The sequence below is a fragment of the Haliotis rubra genome, unplaced genomic scaffold (genome assembly GCF_003918875.1).
Source record: "Haliotis rubra isolate DU_JTF1 unplaced genomic scaffold, ASM391887v1 Scf110, whole genome shotgun sequence".
In the NCBI taxonomy this organism is placed as follows: domain Eukaryota; kingdom Metazoa; phylum Mollusca; class Gastropoda; order Lepetellida; family Haliotidae; genus Haliotis; species Haliotis rubra.
The window spans coordinates 327,525-348,431 of record NW_025765004.1 but is presented as its reverse complement, the minus strand read 5'-3'; the positions used below and the strand labels follow the sequence as shown (position 1 = coordinate 348,431).

The following is a 20,907-nucleotide window of genomic DNA, read 5'->3' as shown; positions in this document are numbered from 1 at the left end:
TGGCAGATTAAAAGAATTCCTGCAGATTCATGTTACCATGGTATGGCAGATTAAAAGAATTCCTGCAGATTCATTTTACCATGGTATGGCAGATTAAAAGAAGTCCTGCAGATTCATTTTACCATGGTATGGCAGATTAAAAGAATTCCTGCAGATTCATGTTACCATGGTATGGCAGATTAAAAGAATTCCTGCAGATTCTTTTTACCATGGTATGGTGGATTGAAAGAATTCCTGCAGATTCATTTTACCATGGTATGGTGGATTAATAGAATTCCCTGCAGATTCATTTTACCATGGTATGGTGGATTGAAAGAATTCCTGCAGATTCATTTTACCATGGTATGGTGGATTAATAGAATTTCCTGCAGATTCATTTTACCATGGTATGGTAGATTGAGGATCTTCCTGGAGATGGGCAAAACTGGTAGGTTGAACTCCAGCATCATATCCAAGAACAGCAACACAAGAATGTTTATTTCCATGTCATTCAAGTTTACAATTTTTTAAAGACCAATGACTTTTTGGCTTGTTAATTATGTCAGTTGTTTTATTCACCAAAGCAATAAATTGACATGACATGTCTATCAGCAATGCAACTGATGTTTCATCATTAACATTAACCTTTACACCATGAAGATGCCAAAGTAATTTGTTGATAGTGTTTTTATCCGTGATTCAGTAGATAACACACTGATAGTGTCACCTTCCATCAACAGGAAGATGCCCTCCAACAGGGAGTTCTGGTCTTGCATCGACATGGGCGTGTGGAGTAGCACTCGCTTGTCCTCCCCCTTTCTGTGCCGAATGACCTTGTGGTCAGTCTGCTGGCTCAGGAGGAGATGGGAGTAGATGTAGTAGTAGCTGGACACCGACACAGCCAGCTGCCTGTCCACCATCTCAAACCCAACCTTCACCTTGCAGCTCCACTGCAAGGCGGATGATTCAGACTTTGCATCTGTAACAGAATAACAGTGTAGAAGATTTCCTGACCTGTCTGATTAATGCCATACCATTCATACCACAATCACCCAGAAAACACTTTGATGTCTGAATATGTGAAAGACGGATATGTGTGATGGAATGATTAGACCGAATCAGTTCAAGTACAACTATGAAACACCTACAGATACATGCTACATGTCTACATACTGCCTGTAGTGATCTAGCTGTAGTGAGGCTACATGTCTACATACTGCCTGTAGTGAGGTTACATGTCTACATACTGCCTGTAGTGGTAGAGCTGTAGCAAGGCTACATGTCTATTGTTGCCTGTAGTGGTAGAGCTGTAGTGAGGCTACATGTTTACATACTGCCTGTAGTGATATAGCTGTAGTGAGGCTACATGTCTACATATTGCTTGTAGTGAGGCTACATGTCTACATATTGCCTGTAGTGAGGTTACATGTCTACATACTGCCTGTAGTGGTAGAGCTGTAGCAAGGCTACATGTCTACATATTGCCTGTAGGGTAGAGCTGTAGTGAGGCTACATGTCTACATACTGCCTGTAGTGATATAGCTGTAGTGAGGCTACATGTCTACATATTGCCTGTAGTGAGGCTACATGTCTACATACTGCCTGTAGTGATAGTAGTGAGGCTACATGTCTACATACTGCCTGTAGTGATATAGCTGTAGTGAGGCTACATGTCTACATACTGCCTGTAGTGATATAGCTGTAGTGAGGCTACATGTCTACATACTGCCTGTAGTGATATAGCTGTAGTGAGGCTACATGTCTACATACTGCCTGTAGTGATATAGCTGTAGTGAGGCTACATGTCTACATACTGCCTGTAGTGATATAGCTGTAGTGAGGCTACATGTCTACATACTGCCTGTAGTGAGGCTACATGTCTACATACTGCCTGTAGTGATATAGCTGTAGTGAGGCTACATGTCTACATATTGGCTGTAGTGATATAGCTGTAGTGAGGCTACATGTCTACATATTGTCTGTAGTGAGGTCTACATGTCTACATACTGCCTGTAGTGATATAGTTGTAGTGAGGCTACATGTCTACATACTGCCTGTAGTGATATAGCTGTAGTGAGGCTACATGTCTACATATTGTGAAGTTATATATGTAGTGAGGCTACATGTCTACATACTGCCTGTAGTGATATAGTTGTAGTGAGGCTACATGTCTACATATTGTCTGTAGTGAGGCTACATGTCTACATACTGGCTGTAGTGAGGTTACATGTCTACATACTGCCTGTAGTGATATAGCTGTAGTGAGGCTACATGAGGCTTACATGTCTACATACTGCCTGTAGTGATATAGTTGTAGTGAGGCTACATGTCTACATACTGCCTGTAGTGATATAGTTGTAGTGAGGCTACATGTCTACATATTGTCTGTAGTGAGGCTACATGTCTACATACTGCCTGTAGTGATATAGTTGTAGTGAGGCTACATGTCTACATACTGCCTGTAGTGAGATAGCTGTAGTGAGGCTACATGTCTACATACTGCCTGTAGTGATATAGTTGTAGTGAGGCTACATGTCTACATACTGCCTGTAGTGATATAGGTAGTGAGGCTACATGTCTACATACTGCCTGTAGTGAGTGACATAGTATACTGCTGTATATAGTGTAGTGAGGTTACATGTCTACATACTGCCTGTAGTGATATAGTTGTAGTGAGGCTACATGTCTACATACTGCCTGTAGTGAGATAGTTGTAGTGAGGCTACATGTCTACATACTGCCTGTAGTGATATAGTTGTAGTGAGGCTACATGTCTACATACTGCCTGTAGTGATATAGTTGTAGTGAGGCTACATGTCTACATACTGCCTGTAGTGATATAGTTGTAGTGAGGCTACATGTCTACATATTGGCTGTAGTGATATAGTTGTAGTGAGGTTACATGTCTACATACTGCCTGTAGTGATATAGTTGTAGTGAGGCTACATGTCTACATATTGGCTGTAGTGATATAGTTGTAGTGAGGCTACATGTCTGTAGTGATATAGTTGTAGTGAGGCTACATGTCTAGTAGTGAGGTAGTGAGGCTACATGTCTACATACTGCCTGTAGTGATATAGTTGTAGTGAGGCTACATGTCTACATATTGGCTGTAGTGAGATAGTTGTAGTGAGGCTACATGTCTACATACTGCCTGTAGTGATATAGTTGTAGTGAGGTTACATGTCTACATACTGCCTGTAGTGATATAGTTGTAGTGAGGCTACATGTCTACATATTGGCTGTAGTGAGGCTACATGTCTACATACTGCCTGTAGTGAGGAGGCACATGTCTACATGCCTGTAGTGATATAGTTGTAGTGAGGCTACATGTCTACATATTGTCTGTAGTGAGGCTACATGTCTACATGTCTAGTGTAGTGAGGGTTACATGTCTACATACTGCTAGTTGTAGTGAGGCTACATACATACTGCCTGTGAGTACATGTCTACATACTTGTAGTGAGGCTACATGTCTACATATTGTAGTGTAGTGAGGAGGCTACATGTCTACATACTGCCTGTGAGGTTACATGTCTACATACTACATGTCTACATATTGTGTAGTGAGGCTACATGTCTCTACATATTGGCTGTGAGTGAGGCTACATGTCTACATACTGCCTGTAGTGAGGCTAGTGATGTCATGTCTACATACTGCCTGTAGTGATATAGTTGTAGTGAGGCTACATGTCTACATATTGTCTGTAGTGAGGCTACATGTCTACATACTGCCTGTAGTGATATAGTTGTAGTGAGGCTACATGTCTACATATTGTCTGTAGTGAGGTTACATGTCTACATACTGCCTGTAGTGATATAGTTGTAGTGAGGCTACATGTCTACATATTGGCTGTAGTGATATAGTTGTAGTGAGGCTACATGTCTACATACTGCCTGTAGTGAGGTTACATGTCTACATGTCTACATACTGCCTGTAGTGATATAGTTGTAGTGAGGCTACATGTCTACATATTGTCTGTAGTGAGGCTACATGTCTACATACTGCCTGTAGTGAGGTTACATGTCTACATACTGCCTGTAGTGATATAGTTGTAGTGAGGCTACATGTCTACATATTGTAGTGCTGTAGTGAGTGAGGCTACATGTCTACATACTGCCTGTAGTGATATAGTTGTAGTGAGGCTACATGTCTACATACTGTCTGTAGTGAGGCTACATGTCTACATACTGCCTGTAGTGATATAGTTGTAGTGAGGCTACATGTCTACATATTGTCTGTAGTGAGGCTACATGTCTACATATTGCCTGTAGTGAGGCTAGATGTCTACATATGTGTTGTAGTGAGGCTACATGTCTACATATTGGCTGTAGTGAGGCTACATGTCTACATACTGCCTGTAGTGAGGCTACATGTCTACATACTGCCTGTAGTGATATAGTTGTAGTGAGGCTACATGTCTACATATTGTCTGTAGTGAGGCTACATGTCTACATACTGCCTGTAGTGATATAGTTGTAGTGAGGCTACATGTCTACATATTGTCTGTAGTGAGGCTACATGTCTACATACTGCCTGTAGTGATATAGTTGTAGTGAGGCTACATGTCTACATATTGGCTGTAGTGAGGCTACATGTCTACATACTGCCTGTAGTGATATAGTTGTAGTGAGGCTACATGTCTACATATTGTCTGTAGTGAGGCTACATGTCTACATGTCTACATGTCTACATATTGTCTGTAGTGAGGCTACATGTCTACATACTGCCTGTAGTGATATAGTTGTAGTGAGGCTACATGTCTACATATTGTCTGTAGTGAGGCTACATGTCTACATACTGCCTGTAGTGATATAGTTGTAGTGAGGCTACATGTCTACATATGGCTGTCTGTAGTGAGGAGGCTACATGTCTACATACTGCCTGTAGTGATATAGTTGTAGTGAGGCACATGTCTACATATTGTCTGTCTACATATTGAGGAGGCTACATGTCTACATATTGCCTGTAGTGATATAGTTGTAGTGAGGCTACATGTCTGTAGTGATGTCTACATACCGCCTGTAGTGATATAGTTGTAGTGAGGCTACATGTCTACATATTGTCTGTAGTGAGGCTACATGTCTACATACTGCCTGTAGTGATATAGTTGTAGTGAGGCTACATGTCTACATATTGTCTGTGAGGTGAGTGAGGCTACATGTCTACATACTGCCTGTAGTGATATAGTTGTAGTGAGGCTACATGTCTACATTGTTGTAGTGAGGTTACATGTAGTGAGGCTACATGTCTACATATTGTCTGTAGTGAGGCTACATGTCTACATACTGCCTGTAGTGATATAGTTGTAGTGAGGCATGTCTACATACTGCTGTACATATAGTCTGTAGTGAGGCTACTACATATTGTCTGTAGTGAGGCTACATGTCTACATACTGCCTGAGTACATGTCTACATGTCTATTGAGTGAGGTTACATGTCTACATGTGCCTGTAGTGATATAGTTGTAGTGAGGCTACATGTCTACATACTTGTCTGTAGTGAGGCTTACATGTCTAGTGATATAGTTGTAGTGAGGCTACATGTCTACATATTGTCTGTTGTGAGGTAGTGAGGTTACATGTCTGTATATATGCCTGTAGTGAGGCTACATGTCTACATATTGTCTGTAGTGAGGCTACATGTCTACATATTGGCTGTAGTGAGGCTACATGTCTACATACTGCCTGTAGTGATATAGTTGTAGTGAGGCTACATGTCTACATATTGGCTGTAGTGAGGTTACATGTCTACATACTGCCTGTAGTGATATAGTTGTAGTGAGGCTACATGTCTACATATTGATATGTAGGCTACATGTGAGGAGGTTACATGTCTACATACTGCCTGTAGTGATATAGTTGTAGTGAGGCTACATGTCTACATATTGGCTGTAGTGAGGTTACATGTCTACATACTGCCTGTAGTGATATAGTTGTAGTGAGGCTGGCTACATAGCTACATATTGTCTGTAGTGAGGCTGTACATGTCTACATACTGCCTGTAGTGATATAGCTGTAGTGAGGCTACATGTCTACATATTGGCTGTAGTGAGGCTACATGTCTACATACTGCCTGTAGTGATATATTGTTGTAGTGAGGCTACATGTCTACATATTGGCTGTAGTGAGGCTACATGTCTACATACTTGGCTGTAGTGATATATAGTTGTAGTGAGGCTACATGTCTACATATTGGCTGTAGTGAGGCTACATGTCTACATACATCTTGTAGTGTAGTGTAGTGAGGCTACATGTCTACATACTGCCTGTAGTGATATAGCTGTAGTGAGGCTACATGTCTACATACTGCCTGTAGTGATATAGTTGTAGTGAGGCTACATGTCTACATATTGGCTGTTAGTGAGGTTACATGTCTACATACTGCCTGTAGTGATATAGTTGTAGTGAGGCTACATGTCTACATATTGGCTGTAGTGAGGCTACATGTCTACATACTGCCTGTAGTGATATAGTTGTAGTGAGGCTACATGTCTACATATTGGCTGTAGTGAGGCTACATGTCTACATACTGCCTGTAGTGATATAGTTGTAGTGAGGCTACATGTCTACATATTGTCTGTAGTGAGGCTACATGTCTACATACTGCCTGTAGTGATATAGTTGTAGTGAGGCTACATGTCTACATATTGGCTGTAGTGAGGCTACATGTCTACATACTGCCTGTAGTGATATAGTTGTAGTGAGGCTACATGTCTACATATTGTAGTGAGGCTACATGTCTACATACTGCCTGTAGTGATATAGTTGTAGTGAGGCTACATGTCTACATATTGATCTGTAGTGAGGTTACATGTCTACATACTGCCTGTAGTGATATAGTTGTAGTGAGGCTACATGTCTACATATTGTCTGTAGTGAGGCTACATGTCTACATACTGCCTGTAGTGATATAGTTGTAGTGAGGCTACATGTCTACATATTGGCTGTAGTGAGGCTACATGTCTACATACTGCCTGTAGTGATATAGTTGTAGTGAGGCTACATGTCTACATATTGTCTGTAGTGAGGCTACATGTCTACATATTGGCTGTAGTGAGGCTACATGTCTACATACTGCCTGTAGTGATATAGTTGTAGTGAGGCTACATGTCTACATATTGTCTGTAGTGAGGCTACATGTCTACATATTGCCTGTAGTGAGGCTACATGTCTACATACTGCCTGTAGTGATATAGCTGTAGTGAGGCTACATGTCTACATATTGCCTGTAGTGATATAGTTGTAGTGAGGCTACATGTCTACATATTGGCTGTAGTGAGGCTACATGTCTACATACTGCCTGTAGTGATATAGTTGTAGTGAGGCTACATGTCTACATATTGTCTGTAGTGAGGCTACATGTCTACATACTGCCTGTAGTGATATAGCTGTAGTGAGGCTACATGTCTACATATTGGCTGTAGTGAGGTTACATGTCTACATACTGCCTGTAGTGATATAGCTGTAGTGAGGCTACATGTCTACATACTGCCTGTAGTGATATAGTTGTAGTGAGGCTACATGTCTACATACTGCCTGTAGTGATATAGCTGTAGTGAGGCTACATGTCTACATACTGCCTGTAGTGATATAGTTGTAGTGAGGCTACATGTCTACATATTGTCTGTAGTGAGGCTACATGTCTACATATTGCCTGTTGTGAGGCTACATGTCTACATACTGCCTGTAGTGATATAGTTGTAGTGAGGCTACATGTCTACATATTGTCTGTAGTGAGGCTACATGTCTACATACTGCCTGTAGTGAGGATACATGTCTGATACTGCCTGTAGTGATATAGCTGTATGTCTACATATACTGCCTGTAGTGATATAGCTGTAGTGAGGCTTACATGTCTACATACTGCCTGTAGTGATATAGCTGTAGTGAGGCTACATGTCTACATATTGTCTGTAGTGAGGCTACATGTCTACATACTGCCTGTAGTGATATAGTTGTAGTGAGGCTACATGTCTACATATTGTCTGTAGTGAGGCTACATGTCTACATATTGTCTGTAGTGAGGCTACATGTCTACATACTGCCTGTTGTGAGGATACATGTCTGAATACTGCCTGTACTGATATAGCTGTAGTGAGGCTACATGTCTACATACTGCATGTAGTGACATAGCTGTAGTGAGGGTAGATCTCTACATACTGCCTGTAGTGGTAGAGCTGTAGTGAGGGTAGATGTCTACATACTGCCTGTAGTGGTTGAGCTGTAGGGAGGGTAGATGTCTACATACTGCCTGTAATGAGGAGGTTGCAGTGTGCCATATTTCCGGTACCAAAGGCGTGTTCACTGCGATGTCTGCCATTCAGGGTCTGTTCATTTGATGCAGGATCTGTTTGTTGGTAAACAAATATAAACGTGTTATTTACATATCAAAACAAGAAAGACATAAACGTTTGACAATAATGGATTGAGTAAAGGCGAGAAAGTATGGATGTCGACTTCTATATTTTGAGGGACACAACGTTTCGGAGTATATTCTTACTGCTTCATCAGGTGAATGAAAGACTAGGAATCAGATAGCAATATAAATACATGTGAAACAACAACAGCGATAAAATAACAAGGGAACCCAGTAGTATATTAGCACTAAATTGGTAAAGTGGATGGACGAGTGGAAGCCAGAGATTATTAATCCAGACATGAATGATACGACACAATGGTTGCATTTAATCAGGGAAAAGAAATACACAAAGCCAGGATTTAATCACAACTTAATTATTGATAAGTACAAGGACAATGAAGCCAGCAGATTTTTTCCCTGGTCACGGTTGATTGCTGGTTGGGATCTCCTGATGTCTATGGCCTCTTGTAGTTTTCCTTTGACGCCAGTTGTTGTTGTTAGATAGGACTTTGGTGGCTTAACACATGATGGCGCGGTCCTGGTTCTTGTTGCTTGACTGTTTGTGCAGACTAATCTCATCGTGTGTACAAAACTGTTTCACGTCTCAAAATCTGTTCACAGCATGTATAGAACTGTTATCAGAATGCACACCAATGTTACATAGGGTACTGAATTGTTTATTTTTGTCCCCCGCAACGTAGAAGGGAGGACTATGTATGTATTCAGCAGCGTCCGTATGTCCCGATTCTTGTTAACGCAATATCTCATGTACTGTTGTACGCAATGTCTTCAAATTTGGTGACACCCTACATTGAGGGATTATACAGACACCAGTCGATTTGTGTGACCTTGACCTTATCTTCAAGGTCGCCATGACACTTGGACCACTATTCAAATTTATGTAAACACGATATTTCATAAAACGTTGCGCCCAATGTCTTCAGTTATGTGGACAGCCTACATTGGGTGATTACACAGTGACTAGTAAATTCAGGGCGACATTGACCTTATTTTCAGGGTCACATGACACTTTTCAAAATATTGTTAACTGTATAACTACTTCACACAAAAAGTAATTGTCTATGTGATCAAAAGATAAAAACTGGTAAATATGTTATATTTAATTCTTCTTTAGCGTCGGGGGACACGGCCATGTTAGTGGCAAACACTTTTCAAAGTTGTTAAACTGTGCATAATTATCTCGCTGTGTTCAGAATTGTTTCATAATATATCGATATGTTTCAGTTGAGATGGAAATTCGTTACTGCTTACCTTCAGTCAGAAGGTGATTCGAATGTTGCTGTACAAACTGAAACAGGAGAAAAACATATCTGTTAAAGTGAATTAGGTCAGAGGTGTCATGTTATGTACCACTCTATTGACTGCTAGCCCACGACACCTCCCAGAGAGTTGTGACAGGTGTCATGTTATGTACCACTCTATTGACTGCTACCCCACGACATCCAGAGAGTTGTGACAGGTGTCATGTTATGTACCACTCTATTGACTGCTACCCCACGACATCCAGAGAGTTGTGACAGGTGTCATGTTATGTACCACTCTATTGACTGCTACCCCACCATATCCAGAGAGTTGTAACAGGTGTCATGTTATGTACCACTCTATTGACTGCTACCCCACGATATCCAGAGAGTTGTGACAGGTGTCATGTTATGTACCACTCTATTGACTGCTAGCCCACCACCTGCTACCCCGATATCCAGAGAGTTGTGACAGGTGTCATGTTATGTACCACTCTATTGACTGCTAGCCCACCACCTCCAGAGAGTTGTGACAGGTGTCATGTTATGTACCACTCTATTGACTGCTAGCCCACGACATCCAGAGAGTTGTGACAGGTGTCATGTTATGTACCACTCTATTGACTGCTAGCCCACGATATCCAGAGAGTTGTGACAGGTGTCATGTTATGTACCACTCTATTGACTGCTACCCACGCTGCCATGTCATGTTATCCAGAGAGTTGTGACAGGTGTCATGTTATGTACCACTCTATTGACTGCTACCACGATATCCAGAGAGTTGTGACAGGTGTCATGTTATGTACCACTCTATTGACTGCTACCCCACGATATCCAGAGAGTTGTAACAGGTGTCATGTTATGTACCACTCTATTGACTGCTAGCCCACCACATCCAGAGAGTTGTGACAGGTGTCAGAGAGTTGTGACGTGTTATGTACCACTCTATTGACTGCTACCCCACGATATCCAGAGTTGTAACGGGTTGTGACAGGTGTCATGTTATGTACCACTCTATTGACTGCTAGCCCACTGCTACCTCCAGAGAGTTGTGACAGGTGTCATGTTATGTACCACTCTATTGACTGCTAGCCCACCATCCAGAGAGTTGTGACACAGGTGTCATGTTATGTACCACTCTATTGACTGCTAGCCCACGATATCCAGAGAGTTGTGACAGGTGTCATGTTATGTACCACTCTATTGACTGCTAGCCCACGATATCCAGAGAGTTGTGACAGGTGTCATGTTATGTACCACTCTATTGACTGCTAGCCCACGATATCCAGAGAGTTGTGACAGGTGTCATGTTATGTACCACTCTATTGACTGCTAGCCACCACGACATCCAGAGAGTTGTGACAGGTGTCATGTTATGTACCACTCTATTGACTGCTACCCCACGATATCCAGAGAGTTGTGACAGGTGTCATGTTATGTACCACTCTATTGACTGCTAGCCCACGACATCCAGAGAGTTGTGACAGGTGTCATGTTATGTACCTCTCTATTGACTGCTAGCCCACGACATCCAGAGAGTTGTGACAGGTGTCATGTTATGTACCACTCTATTGACTGCTAGCCCACCACCTCCAGAGAGTTGTGACAGAGGATCCGTTGTACGGTATTTCCTCTAATAATAACCGCCCAGCCACATAATTTTTCAACGGAGTTCCGGACCCGGCGCTTATTAGAGGCTCCTGCGCTTTGGCGCTTACTGGTGTAGTTACCGTAATTGTTAGATGCTTTATCCCCGGCGCTTATTGGAGGAAATACGGTATGTATAATATAAGCGTGGTTCAGTAACTGTACATCATAGAGTTACTATCTCCATCCATAAAACCAATGAGTCAATTTACCAAAATTCAAATCCAAAACTAAAATAACTGCTAAAAACACTCAAACAAACTGAAGTTAGACCATAAACCCAAATGTAAAGACGGGTCGATAACAAAATTTAACTCCCACCGACATGAATTTAGTAATAAAGAAAACACCAAACGGACAAGTGCACACGCCCAAAGAAACGTCCGAACCTGTCCGACTACACACTACAAACAACAGGGAATGGTTGTCCAAAGCCCGCTGGACACCAGCACACTCGTAACACGTAGTACTCCTAAGCCCACTAAATAACAACCATACTTTCAAAGCTGGTATCTTTCAAATCAAAACTGGGGCGGTGGGGTAGCCTAGTGGTTAAAGCGTTCGCTCATCACGCGGTTTCGATTCCACACAATGTCATGTGTGCAATGTGTGAAGCCCATTTCAGGTGTCCCCAGCCGTGATATTGCTGGAATATTGCTAAAGGCGGCGTAAAACTAAACTCACCCACTCACTCTAATCAAAACTGGCCTTGTTGGTCGCATATAATCCCACATAACCCACTTATAGCGCCAGAGGTGCCATGTTACGTACCACTCTACCCACATGCTCTGTTTACCACTGGAGTCCATATCAACAATACTGGAATGTCTTCCCGGTTTGGTCTCACCTGCGGATGTCCCATGGGTCGAGGTCTTACGTGTCATGGTTCCCGACTGAGTAGGACCTTGCTTGTATCAACCACTCGTTTATCGTGTTCAGATTCGACCATTTAGAGACGGGATGATTATTCTTGTGTTCAAAGTTTAACATATATACACACGTATCAAATCAGACGTAAGAATAGTCAAATAGTGACATGAACCTACCGAATCAAATACGTCTATCAGTTTGCCAATTGTTCTGAAACAACAGAACTCTCTGTACTTTGAGGAGCGAGTTTCCCTTATGATCTGATCATCCTTCAACATGGCACATTTAGCACACAATGAAAACGCTTCATACTTCCCCTGCCCCGAGAGACGTAAACACGGACCCTCCGTAGTTCGGGGAATACTTCCTGTGGATGTTCTCATGTTACCATATGGGTGGTGATGCGAAGTCGGTGACTCAACGTCCCTCTGGTTGGCTTCATAATCATACACCATCGCATTTGTGACACGTTATTTGAACCTGTTTTCATTTCCTCGTCATGTTATGTTGGTGCGTTCTATTGTGGCTTGCAGTGTCTTTCCGGGGGTTTCATACAAAAGTTACCGATTTCCCAGTTTTTCAACTACCATGCTTGGTGTCAGAAGAGTCCTAGTTTGACCTTGGGTACCACGGCAGGATCCAGTGAGTGAGACAAATAGATAACAGACTATTTACGCTTACAAATTATTAGTCTTCAACGCACTGATTGAATGAATTAGAATATTTGTGCTCTCCTTCTTTATGTGTGTCGGTAGGTGAGTATGGTTTAATGCGCTTTTAACACTTATCCAGCAACATCACGGCAGGAGACACCAGGAATGCGCTTCAAACAAAGATTGTACCAAAGTGTGGAATCGAACCCGGGTGTCGGCGTGACGCTTTAACCACTGGGCTACCCCGCCGCCCCTCTGTGTGTGCGTGCGGCTATGTGTGTGTGTGTGTGTCTGTCTGTCTCTCTCTTTGTGTGTGTGGGTGTGTGACAGGTGCTCATAATGTCAACGTCTTCGTGTAATATCATGAAGATCATCTTGATCAAAATATTTATTTCAAATAAATATTGTACACCACCTTCGTCAGTTTTTGTGATTGTCCAGTCCAGTTTCAATTATTTTCAGGCCGTCGTTATACAATCGATGACACACAACTGATCAGTTGCTGTAAGCAGCTATACATGGTACTAAGACACGTGAGTAAGTTGGTTAATGTAAGCAAAACACGTGAGTAAGTTGGTTAATGTAAGCAAAACACGTGAGTAAGTTGGTTAATGTAAGCAAAACACGTGAGTAAGTTGGTTAATGTAAACAGCTATACATGGTACCTGACACGTGGAATGGTTGGTCAGTAAGCACGTCAGACACGTAAGTTGACACTCAGACACGTTAGTTAATGTAAGCAGCTATATATGACACTCAGACACGTGAGTAAGTTGGTTAATGTAAGCAGCTATATATGACACTCCAGACACGTGTAAGTAAGTTGGTTAATGTAAGCAGCTATATATGACACTCAGACACGTGAGTAAGTTGGTTAATGTAAGCAGCTATATATGACACTCAGACACATGAGTAAGTTGGTTAATGTAAGCAGCTATATATGACACTCAGACACGTGAGTAAGTTGGTTAATGTAAGCAGCTATATATGACACTCAGACACGTGAGTAAGTTGGTTAATGTAAGCAGCTATATATGACACTCCAGACACGTGAGTAAGTTGGTTAATGTAAGCAGCTATATATGACACTCTACATGACACGACACGAGTAAGTTGGTTAATGTAAGCAGCTATATATGACACTCAGACACGTGAGTAAGTTGGTTAATGTAAGCAGCTATATATGACACTCAGACACGTGAGTAAGTTGGTTAATGTAAGCAGCTATATATGACACTCAGACACGTGAGTAAGTTGGTTAATGTAAGCAGCTATATATGACACTCAGACACGTGAGTAAGTTGGTTAATGTAAGCAGCTATATATGACACTCAGACACGTGAGTAAGTTGGTTAATGTAAGCAGCTATATATGACACTCCAGACACGTGAGTAAGTTGGTTAATGTAAGCAGCTATATGACACTCAGACACGTGAGTAAGTTGGTCAATGTAAGCAACCATCGACACCAGACACGTGAGTAAGTTGGTTAATATAAGCGTAACACGCAGTTATATATGACACTCAGACACGTGAGTAAGTTGGTTAATGTAAGCAGCTATATGTAATGTAAGCAGCTATATATGACACTCAGACACGTGAGTAAGTTGGTTAATGTAAGCAGCTATATATGACACTCAGACACGTGAGTAAGTTGGTTAATGTAAGCAGCTATATATGACACTGTCAGACACGTGAGTAAGTTGGTTAATGTAAGCAGCTATATATGACACTCAGACACGTGAGTAAGTTGGTTAATGTAAGCAGCTATATATGACACTCAGACACGTGAGTAAGTTGGTTAATGTAAGCAGCTATATATGACACTCAGACACGTGAGTAAGTTGGTTAATGTAAGCAGCTATATATGACACTCAGACACGTGAGTAAGTTGGTTAATGTAAGCAGCTATATATGACACTCAGACACGTGAGTAAGTTGGTTAATGTAAGCAGCTATATATGACACTCAGACACGTGAGTAAGTTGGTTAATGTAAGCAGCTATATATGACACTCAGACACGTGAGTAAGTTGGTTAATGTAAGCAGCTATATATGACACTCAGACACGTGAGTAAGTTGGTTAATGTAAGCAGCTATATATGACACTCAGACACGTGAGTAAGTTGGTTAATGTAAGCAGCTATATATGACACTCAGACACGTGAGTAAGTTGGTTAATGTAAGCAGCTATATATGACACTCACGACACGTGACACGTGAGTAAGTTGGTTAATGTAAGCAGCTATATATGACACTCAGACACGTGAAGTAAGTTAGTTAATGTAAGCAGCTATATATGACACTCAGACACGTGAGTAAGTTGGTTAATGTAAGCAGCTATATATGACACTCAGACACGTGAGTAAGTTGGTTAATGTAAGCAGCTATATATGACACTCAGACACGTGAGTAAGTTAGTTAATGTAAGCAGCTATATATGACACCAGACACGTGAGTAAGTTGGTTAATGTAAGCAGCTATATATGACACCTCAGACACGTGAGTAAGTTGGTTAATGTAAGCAGCTATATATGACACTCAGACACGTGAGTAAGTTGGTTAATGTAAGCAGCACGTATATATAAGCGCGACACTCAGACACGTGAGTAAGTTGGTTAATGTAAGCAGCTATATATGACACTCAGACACGTGAGTAAGTTGGTTAATGTAAGCAGCTATATATGACACTCAGACACGTGGAGTAAGTTAGTTAATGTAAGTAGCTATATATGACACTCAGACACGTAAGTAAGTTGGTTAATGTAAGCAGCTATATATGACACTCAGACACGGCAGTAAGTTTGTTAATGTAAGCAGCTATATATGACACTCAGACACGTGAGTAAGTTGGTTAATGTAAGCAGCTATATATGACACTCAGACACGTGAGTAAGTTGGTTAATGTAAGTAGCTATATATGACACTCAGACACGTGAGTAAGTTGGTTAATGTAAGCAGCTATATATGACACTCAGACACGTGAGTAAGTTGGTTAATGTAAGCAGCTATATATGAGACACGTCAGACACGTGAGTAAGTTGGTTAATGTAAGCAGCTATATATGACACTCAGACACGTGAGTAAGTTGGTTAATGTAAGCAGCTATATATGTCACTCAGACACGTGAGTAAGTTGGTTAATGTAAGCAGCTATATATGACACTCAGACACGTGAGTAAGTTGGTTAATGTAAGCAGCTATATATGTCACTCAGACACGTGAGTAAGTTGGTTAATGTAAGCAGCTATATATGACACTCAGACACGTGAGTAAGTTGGTTAATGTAAGCAGCTATATATGACACTCAGACACGTGAGTAAGTTGGTTAATGTAAGCAGCTATATATGACACTCAGACACGTGAGTAAGTTGGTTAATGTAAGCAGCTATATATGACACTCAGACACGTGAGTAAGTTGGTTAATGTAAGCAGCTATATATGACACTCAGACACGTGAGTAAGTTGGTTAATGTAAGCAGCTATATATGACACTCAGACACGTGAGTAAGTTGGTTAATGTAAGCAGCTATATATGACACTCAGACACGTGAGTAAGTTATATGGTTAATGTAAGCAGCTATATATGACACTCAGACACGTGAGTAAGTTGGTTAATGTAAGCAGCTATATATGACACTCAGACACGTGAGTAAGTTGGTTAATGTAAGCAGCTATATATGACACTCAGACACGTGAGTAAGTTGGTTAATGTAAGCAGCTATATATGACACTCAGACACGTGAGTAAGTTGGTTAATGTAAGCAGCTATATATGACACTCAGACACGTGAGTAAGTTGGTTAATGTAAGCAGCTATATATGACACTCAGACACGTGAGTAAGTTGGTTAATGTAAGCAGCTATATATGACACTCAGACACGTGAGTAAGTTGGTTAATGTAAGCAGCTATATATGACACTCAGACACGTGAGTAAGTTGGTTAATGTAAGCAGCTATATATGACACTCAGACACGTGAGTAAGTTGGTTAATGTAAGCAGCTATATATGACACTCAGACACGTGAGTAAGTTGGTTAATGTAAGCAGCTATATATGACACTCAGACACGTGAGTAAGTTGGTTAATGTAAGCAGCTATATATGACACTCAGACACGTGAGTAAGTTGGTTAATGTAAGCAGCTATATATGTTACTCAGACACGTGAGTAAGTTGGTTAATGTAAGCAGCTATATATGTCACTCAGACACGTGAGTAAGTTGGTTAATGTAAGCAGCTATATATGACACTCAGACACGTGAGTAAGTTGGTTAATGTAAGCAGCTATATATGACACTCAGACACGTGAGTAAGTTGGTTAATGTAAGCAGCTATATATGACACTCAGACACGTGAGTAAGTTGGTTAATGTAAGCAGCTATATATGACACTCAGACACGTGAGTAAGTTGGTTAATGTAAGCAGCTATATATGACACTCAGACACGTGAGTAAGTTGGTTAATGTAAGCAGCTATATATGACACTCAGACACGTGAGTAAGTTAGTTAATGTAAGCAGCTATATATGACACTCAGACACGTGAGTAAGTTGGTTAATGTAAGCAGCTATATATGACACTCAGACACGTGAGTAAGTTGGTTAATGTAAGCAGCTATATATGACACTCAGACACGTGAGTAAGTTGGTTAATGTAAGCAGCTATATATGACACTCAGACACGTGAGTAAGTTGGTTAATGTAAGCAGCTATATATGACACTCAGACACGTGAGTAAGTTGGTTAATGTAAGCAGCTATATATGACACTCAGACACGTGAGTAAGTTGGTTAATGTAAGCAGCTATATATGACACTCAGACACGTGAGTAAGTTGGTTAATGTAAGCAGCTATATATGACACTCAGACACGTGAGTAAGTTGGTTAATGTAAGCAGCTATATATGACACTCAGACACGTGAGTAAGTTGGTTAATGTAAGCAGCTATATATGACACTCAGACACGTGAGTAAGTTGGTTAATGTAAGCAGCTATATATGACACTCAGACACGTGAGTAAGTTGGTTAATGTAAGCAGCTATATATGACACTCAGACACGTGAGTAAGTTGGTTAATGTAAGCAGCTATATATGACACTCAGACACGTGAGTAAGTTGGTTAATGTAAGCAGCTATATATGACACTCAGACACGTGAGTAAGTTGGTTAATGTAAGCAGCTATATATGTCACTCAGACACGTGAGTAAGTTGGTTAATGTAAGTAGCTATATATGACACTCAGACACGTGAGTAAGTTGGTTAATGTAAGCAGCTATATATGTCACTCAGACACGTGAGTAAGTTGGTTAATGTAAGCAGCTATATATGACACTCAGACACGTGAGTAAGTTGGTTAATGTAAGCAGCTATATATGACACTCAGACACGTGAGTAAGTTGGTTAATGTAAGCAGCTATATATGACACTCAGACACGTGAGTAAGTTGGTTAATGTAAGCAGCTATATATGACACTCAGACACGTGAGTAAGTTGGTTAATGTAAGCAGCTATATATGTCACTCAGACACGTGAGTAAGTTGGTTAATGTAAGCAGCTATATATGACACTCCAGACACGTGAGTAAGTTGGTTAATGTAAGCAGCTATATATGACACTCAGACACGTGAGTAAGTTGGTTAATGTAAGCAGCTATATATGACACTCAGACACGTGAGTAAGTTGGTTAATGTAAGCAGCTATATATGACACTCAGACACGTGAGTAAGTTGGTTAATGTAAGCAGCTATATATGTCACTCAGACACGTGAGTAAGTTGGTTAATGTAAGCAGCTATATATGACACTCAGACACGTGAGTAAGTTGGTTAATGTAAGCAGCTATATATGTACACTCAGACACGTGAGTAAGTTGGTTAATGTAAGCAGCTATATATGTCACTCAGACACGTGAGTAAGTTGGTTAATGTAAGCAGCTATATATGACACTCAGACACGTGAGTAAGTTGGTTAATGTAAGCAGCTATATATGACACTCAGACACGTGAGTAAGTTGGTTAATGTAAGCAGCTATATATGACACTCAGACACGTGAGTAAGTTGGTTAATGTAAGCAGCTATATATGTCACTCAGACACGTGAGTAAGTTGGTTAATGTAAGCAGCTATATATGACACTCAGACACGTGAGTAAGTTGGTTAATGTAAGCAGCTATATATGACACTCAGACACGTGAGTAAGTTGGTTAATGTAAGCAGCTATATATGACACTCAGACGCGTGAGTAAGTTGGTTAATGTAAGCAGCTATATATGTCACTCAGACACGTGAGTAAGTTGGTTAATGTAAGCAGCTATATATGTCACTCAGACACGTGAGTAAGTTGGTTAATGTAAGCAGCTATATATGTCACTCAGACACGTGAGTAAGTTGGTTAATGTAAGCAGCTATATATGACACTCAGACACGTGAGTAAGTTGGTTAATGTAAGCAGCTATATATGACACTCAGACACGTGAGTAAGTTGGTTAATGTAAGCAGCTATATGACACTCAGACACGTGAGTAAGTTGGTTAATGTAAGCAGCTATATATGTCACTCAGACACGTGAGTAAGTTGGTTAATGTAAGCAGCTATATGACACTCAGACACGTGAGTAAGTTGGTTAATGTAAGCAGCTATATATGTCACTCAGACACGTGAGTAAGTTGGTTAATGTAAGTAGCTATATATGACACTCAGACACGTGAGTAAGTTGGTTAATGTAAGCAGCTATATATGACACTCAGACACGTGAGTAAGTTGGTTAATGTAAGCAGCTATATATGACACTCAGACACGTGAGTAAGTTGGTTAATGTAAGTAGCTATATATGACACTCAGACACGTGAGTAAGTTGGTTAATGTAAGCAGCTATATATGACACTCAGACACGTGAGTAAGTTGGTTAATGTAAGCAGCTATATATGACACTCAGACACGTGAGTAAGTTTGGTTAATGTAAGCAGCTATATATGACACTCAGACACGTGAGTAAGTTGGTTAATGTAAGCAGCTATATATGACACTCAGAGACACGTGAGTAAGTTGGTTAATGTAAATGCAGCTATATATGACACTCAGACACGTGAGTAAGTTGGTTAATGTAAGTAGCTATATATGACACTCAGACACGTGAGTAAGTTGGTTAATGTAAGCAGCTATATATATCACTCAGACACGTGAGTAAGTTGGTTAATGTAAGTAGCTATATATGACACTCAGACACGTGAGTAAGTTGGTTAATGTAAGCAGCTATATATGACACTCAGACACGTGAGTAAGTTGGTTAATGTAAGCAGCTATATATGACACTCAGACACGTGAGTAAGTTGGTTAATGTAAGCAGCTATATATGACACTCAGACACGTGAGTAAGTTGGTTAATGTAAGCAGCTATATATGACAGACACGTGAGTACGTTGGTTAGTAAGTTGGTTAATGTAAGTAGACACTATATATGACACTCAGACACGTGAGTAAGTTGGTTAATGTAAGCAGCTATATATGTCACTCAGACACGTGAGTAAGTTGGTTAATGTAAGCAGCTATATATGACACTCAGACACGTGAGTAAGTTGGTTAATGAGTAAGCAGCTATATATGACACTCAGACACGTGAGTAAGTTGGTTAATGTAAGCAGCTATATATGACACTCAGACACGTGAGTAAGTTGGTTAATGTAAGCAGCTATATATGACACTCAGACACGTGAGTAAGTTGGTTAATGTAAGCAGCTATATATGACACTCAGACACGTGAGTAAGTTGGTTAATGTAAGCAGCTATATATGACACTCAGACACGTGAGTAAGTTGGTTAATGTAAGCAGCTATATATGACACTCAGACACGTGAGTAAGTTGGTTAATGTAAGCAGCTATATATGTCACTCAGACACGTGAGTAAGTTGGTTAATGTAAGCAGCTATATATGACACTCAGACACGTGAGTAAGTTGGTTAATGTAAGCAGCTATATATGACACTCAGACACGTGAGTAAGTTAGTTAATGTAAGCAGCTATATATGTCACTCAGACACGTGAGTAAGTTGGTTAATGTAAGCAGCTATATATGACACTCAGACACGTGAGTAAGTTGGTTAATGTAAGCAGCTATATATGACACTCAGACACGTGAGTA

At 40.7% G+C, this 20,907-nt stretch overlaps 1 protein-coding gene across 1 annotated transcript; it reads right to left on the bottom strand.

Moving 5' to 3' along the window:
• Positions 1-515: 515 nt before the first annotated feature.
• LOC124286443 lies at positions 516-12,575 on the bottom strand. The gene is made up of 4 exons (XM_046722826.1): positions 12,297-12,575; positions 9,614-9,650; positions 8,231-8,329; positions 516-958 (listed from the first exon to the last, which is right to left on the bottom strand). The coding sequence occupies exons 1-4, from the start codon at positions 12,573-12,575 to the stop codon at positions 627-629; spliced, it is 747 nt and encodes a 248-aa protein (XP_046578782.1). The 3' UTR covers positions 516-626.
• Between the last annotated feature and the right edge of the window lie 8,332 nt (positions 12,576-20,907).

Coding starts and splice junctions, on each gene's coding strand:
- LOC124286443 (XM_046722826.1), bottom strand. CDS start 12,575: ATGGTGTATGATTATGAAGCCAACCAGAGGGACGTTGAGTCACCGACT. Junction 9,651..12,296: donor TGATAGACGTATTTGATTCG/GTAGGTTCATGT, acceptor CTCCTGTTTCAG/TTTGTACAGCAACATTCGAA. Junction 8,330..9,613: donor GAATCACCTTCTGACTGAAG/GTAAGCAGTAAC, acceptor ACCAACAAACAG/ATCCTGCATCAAATGAACAG.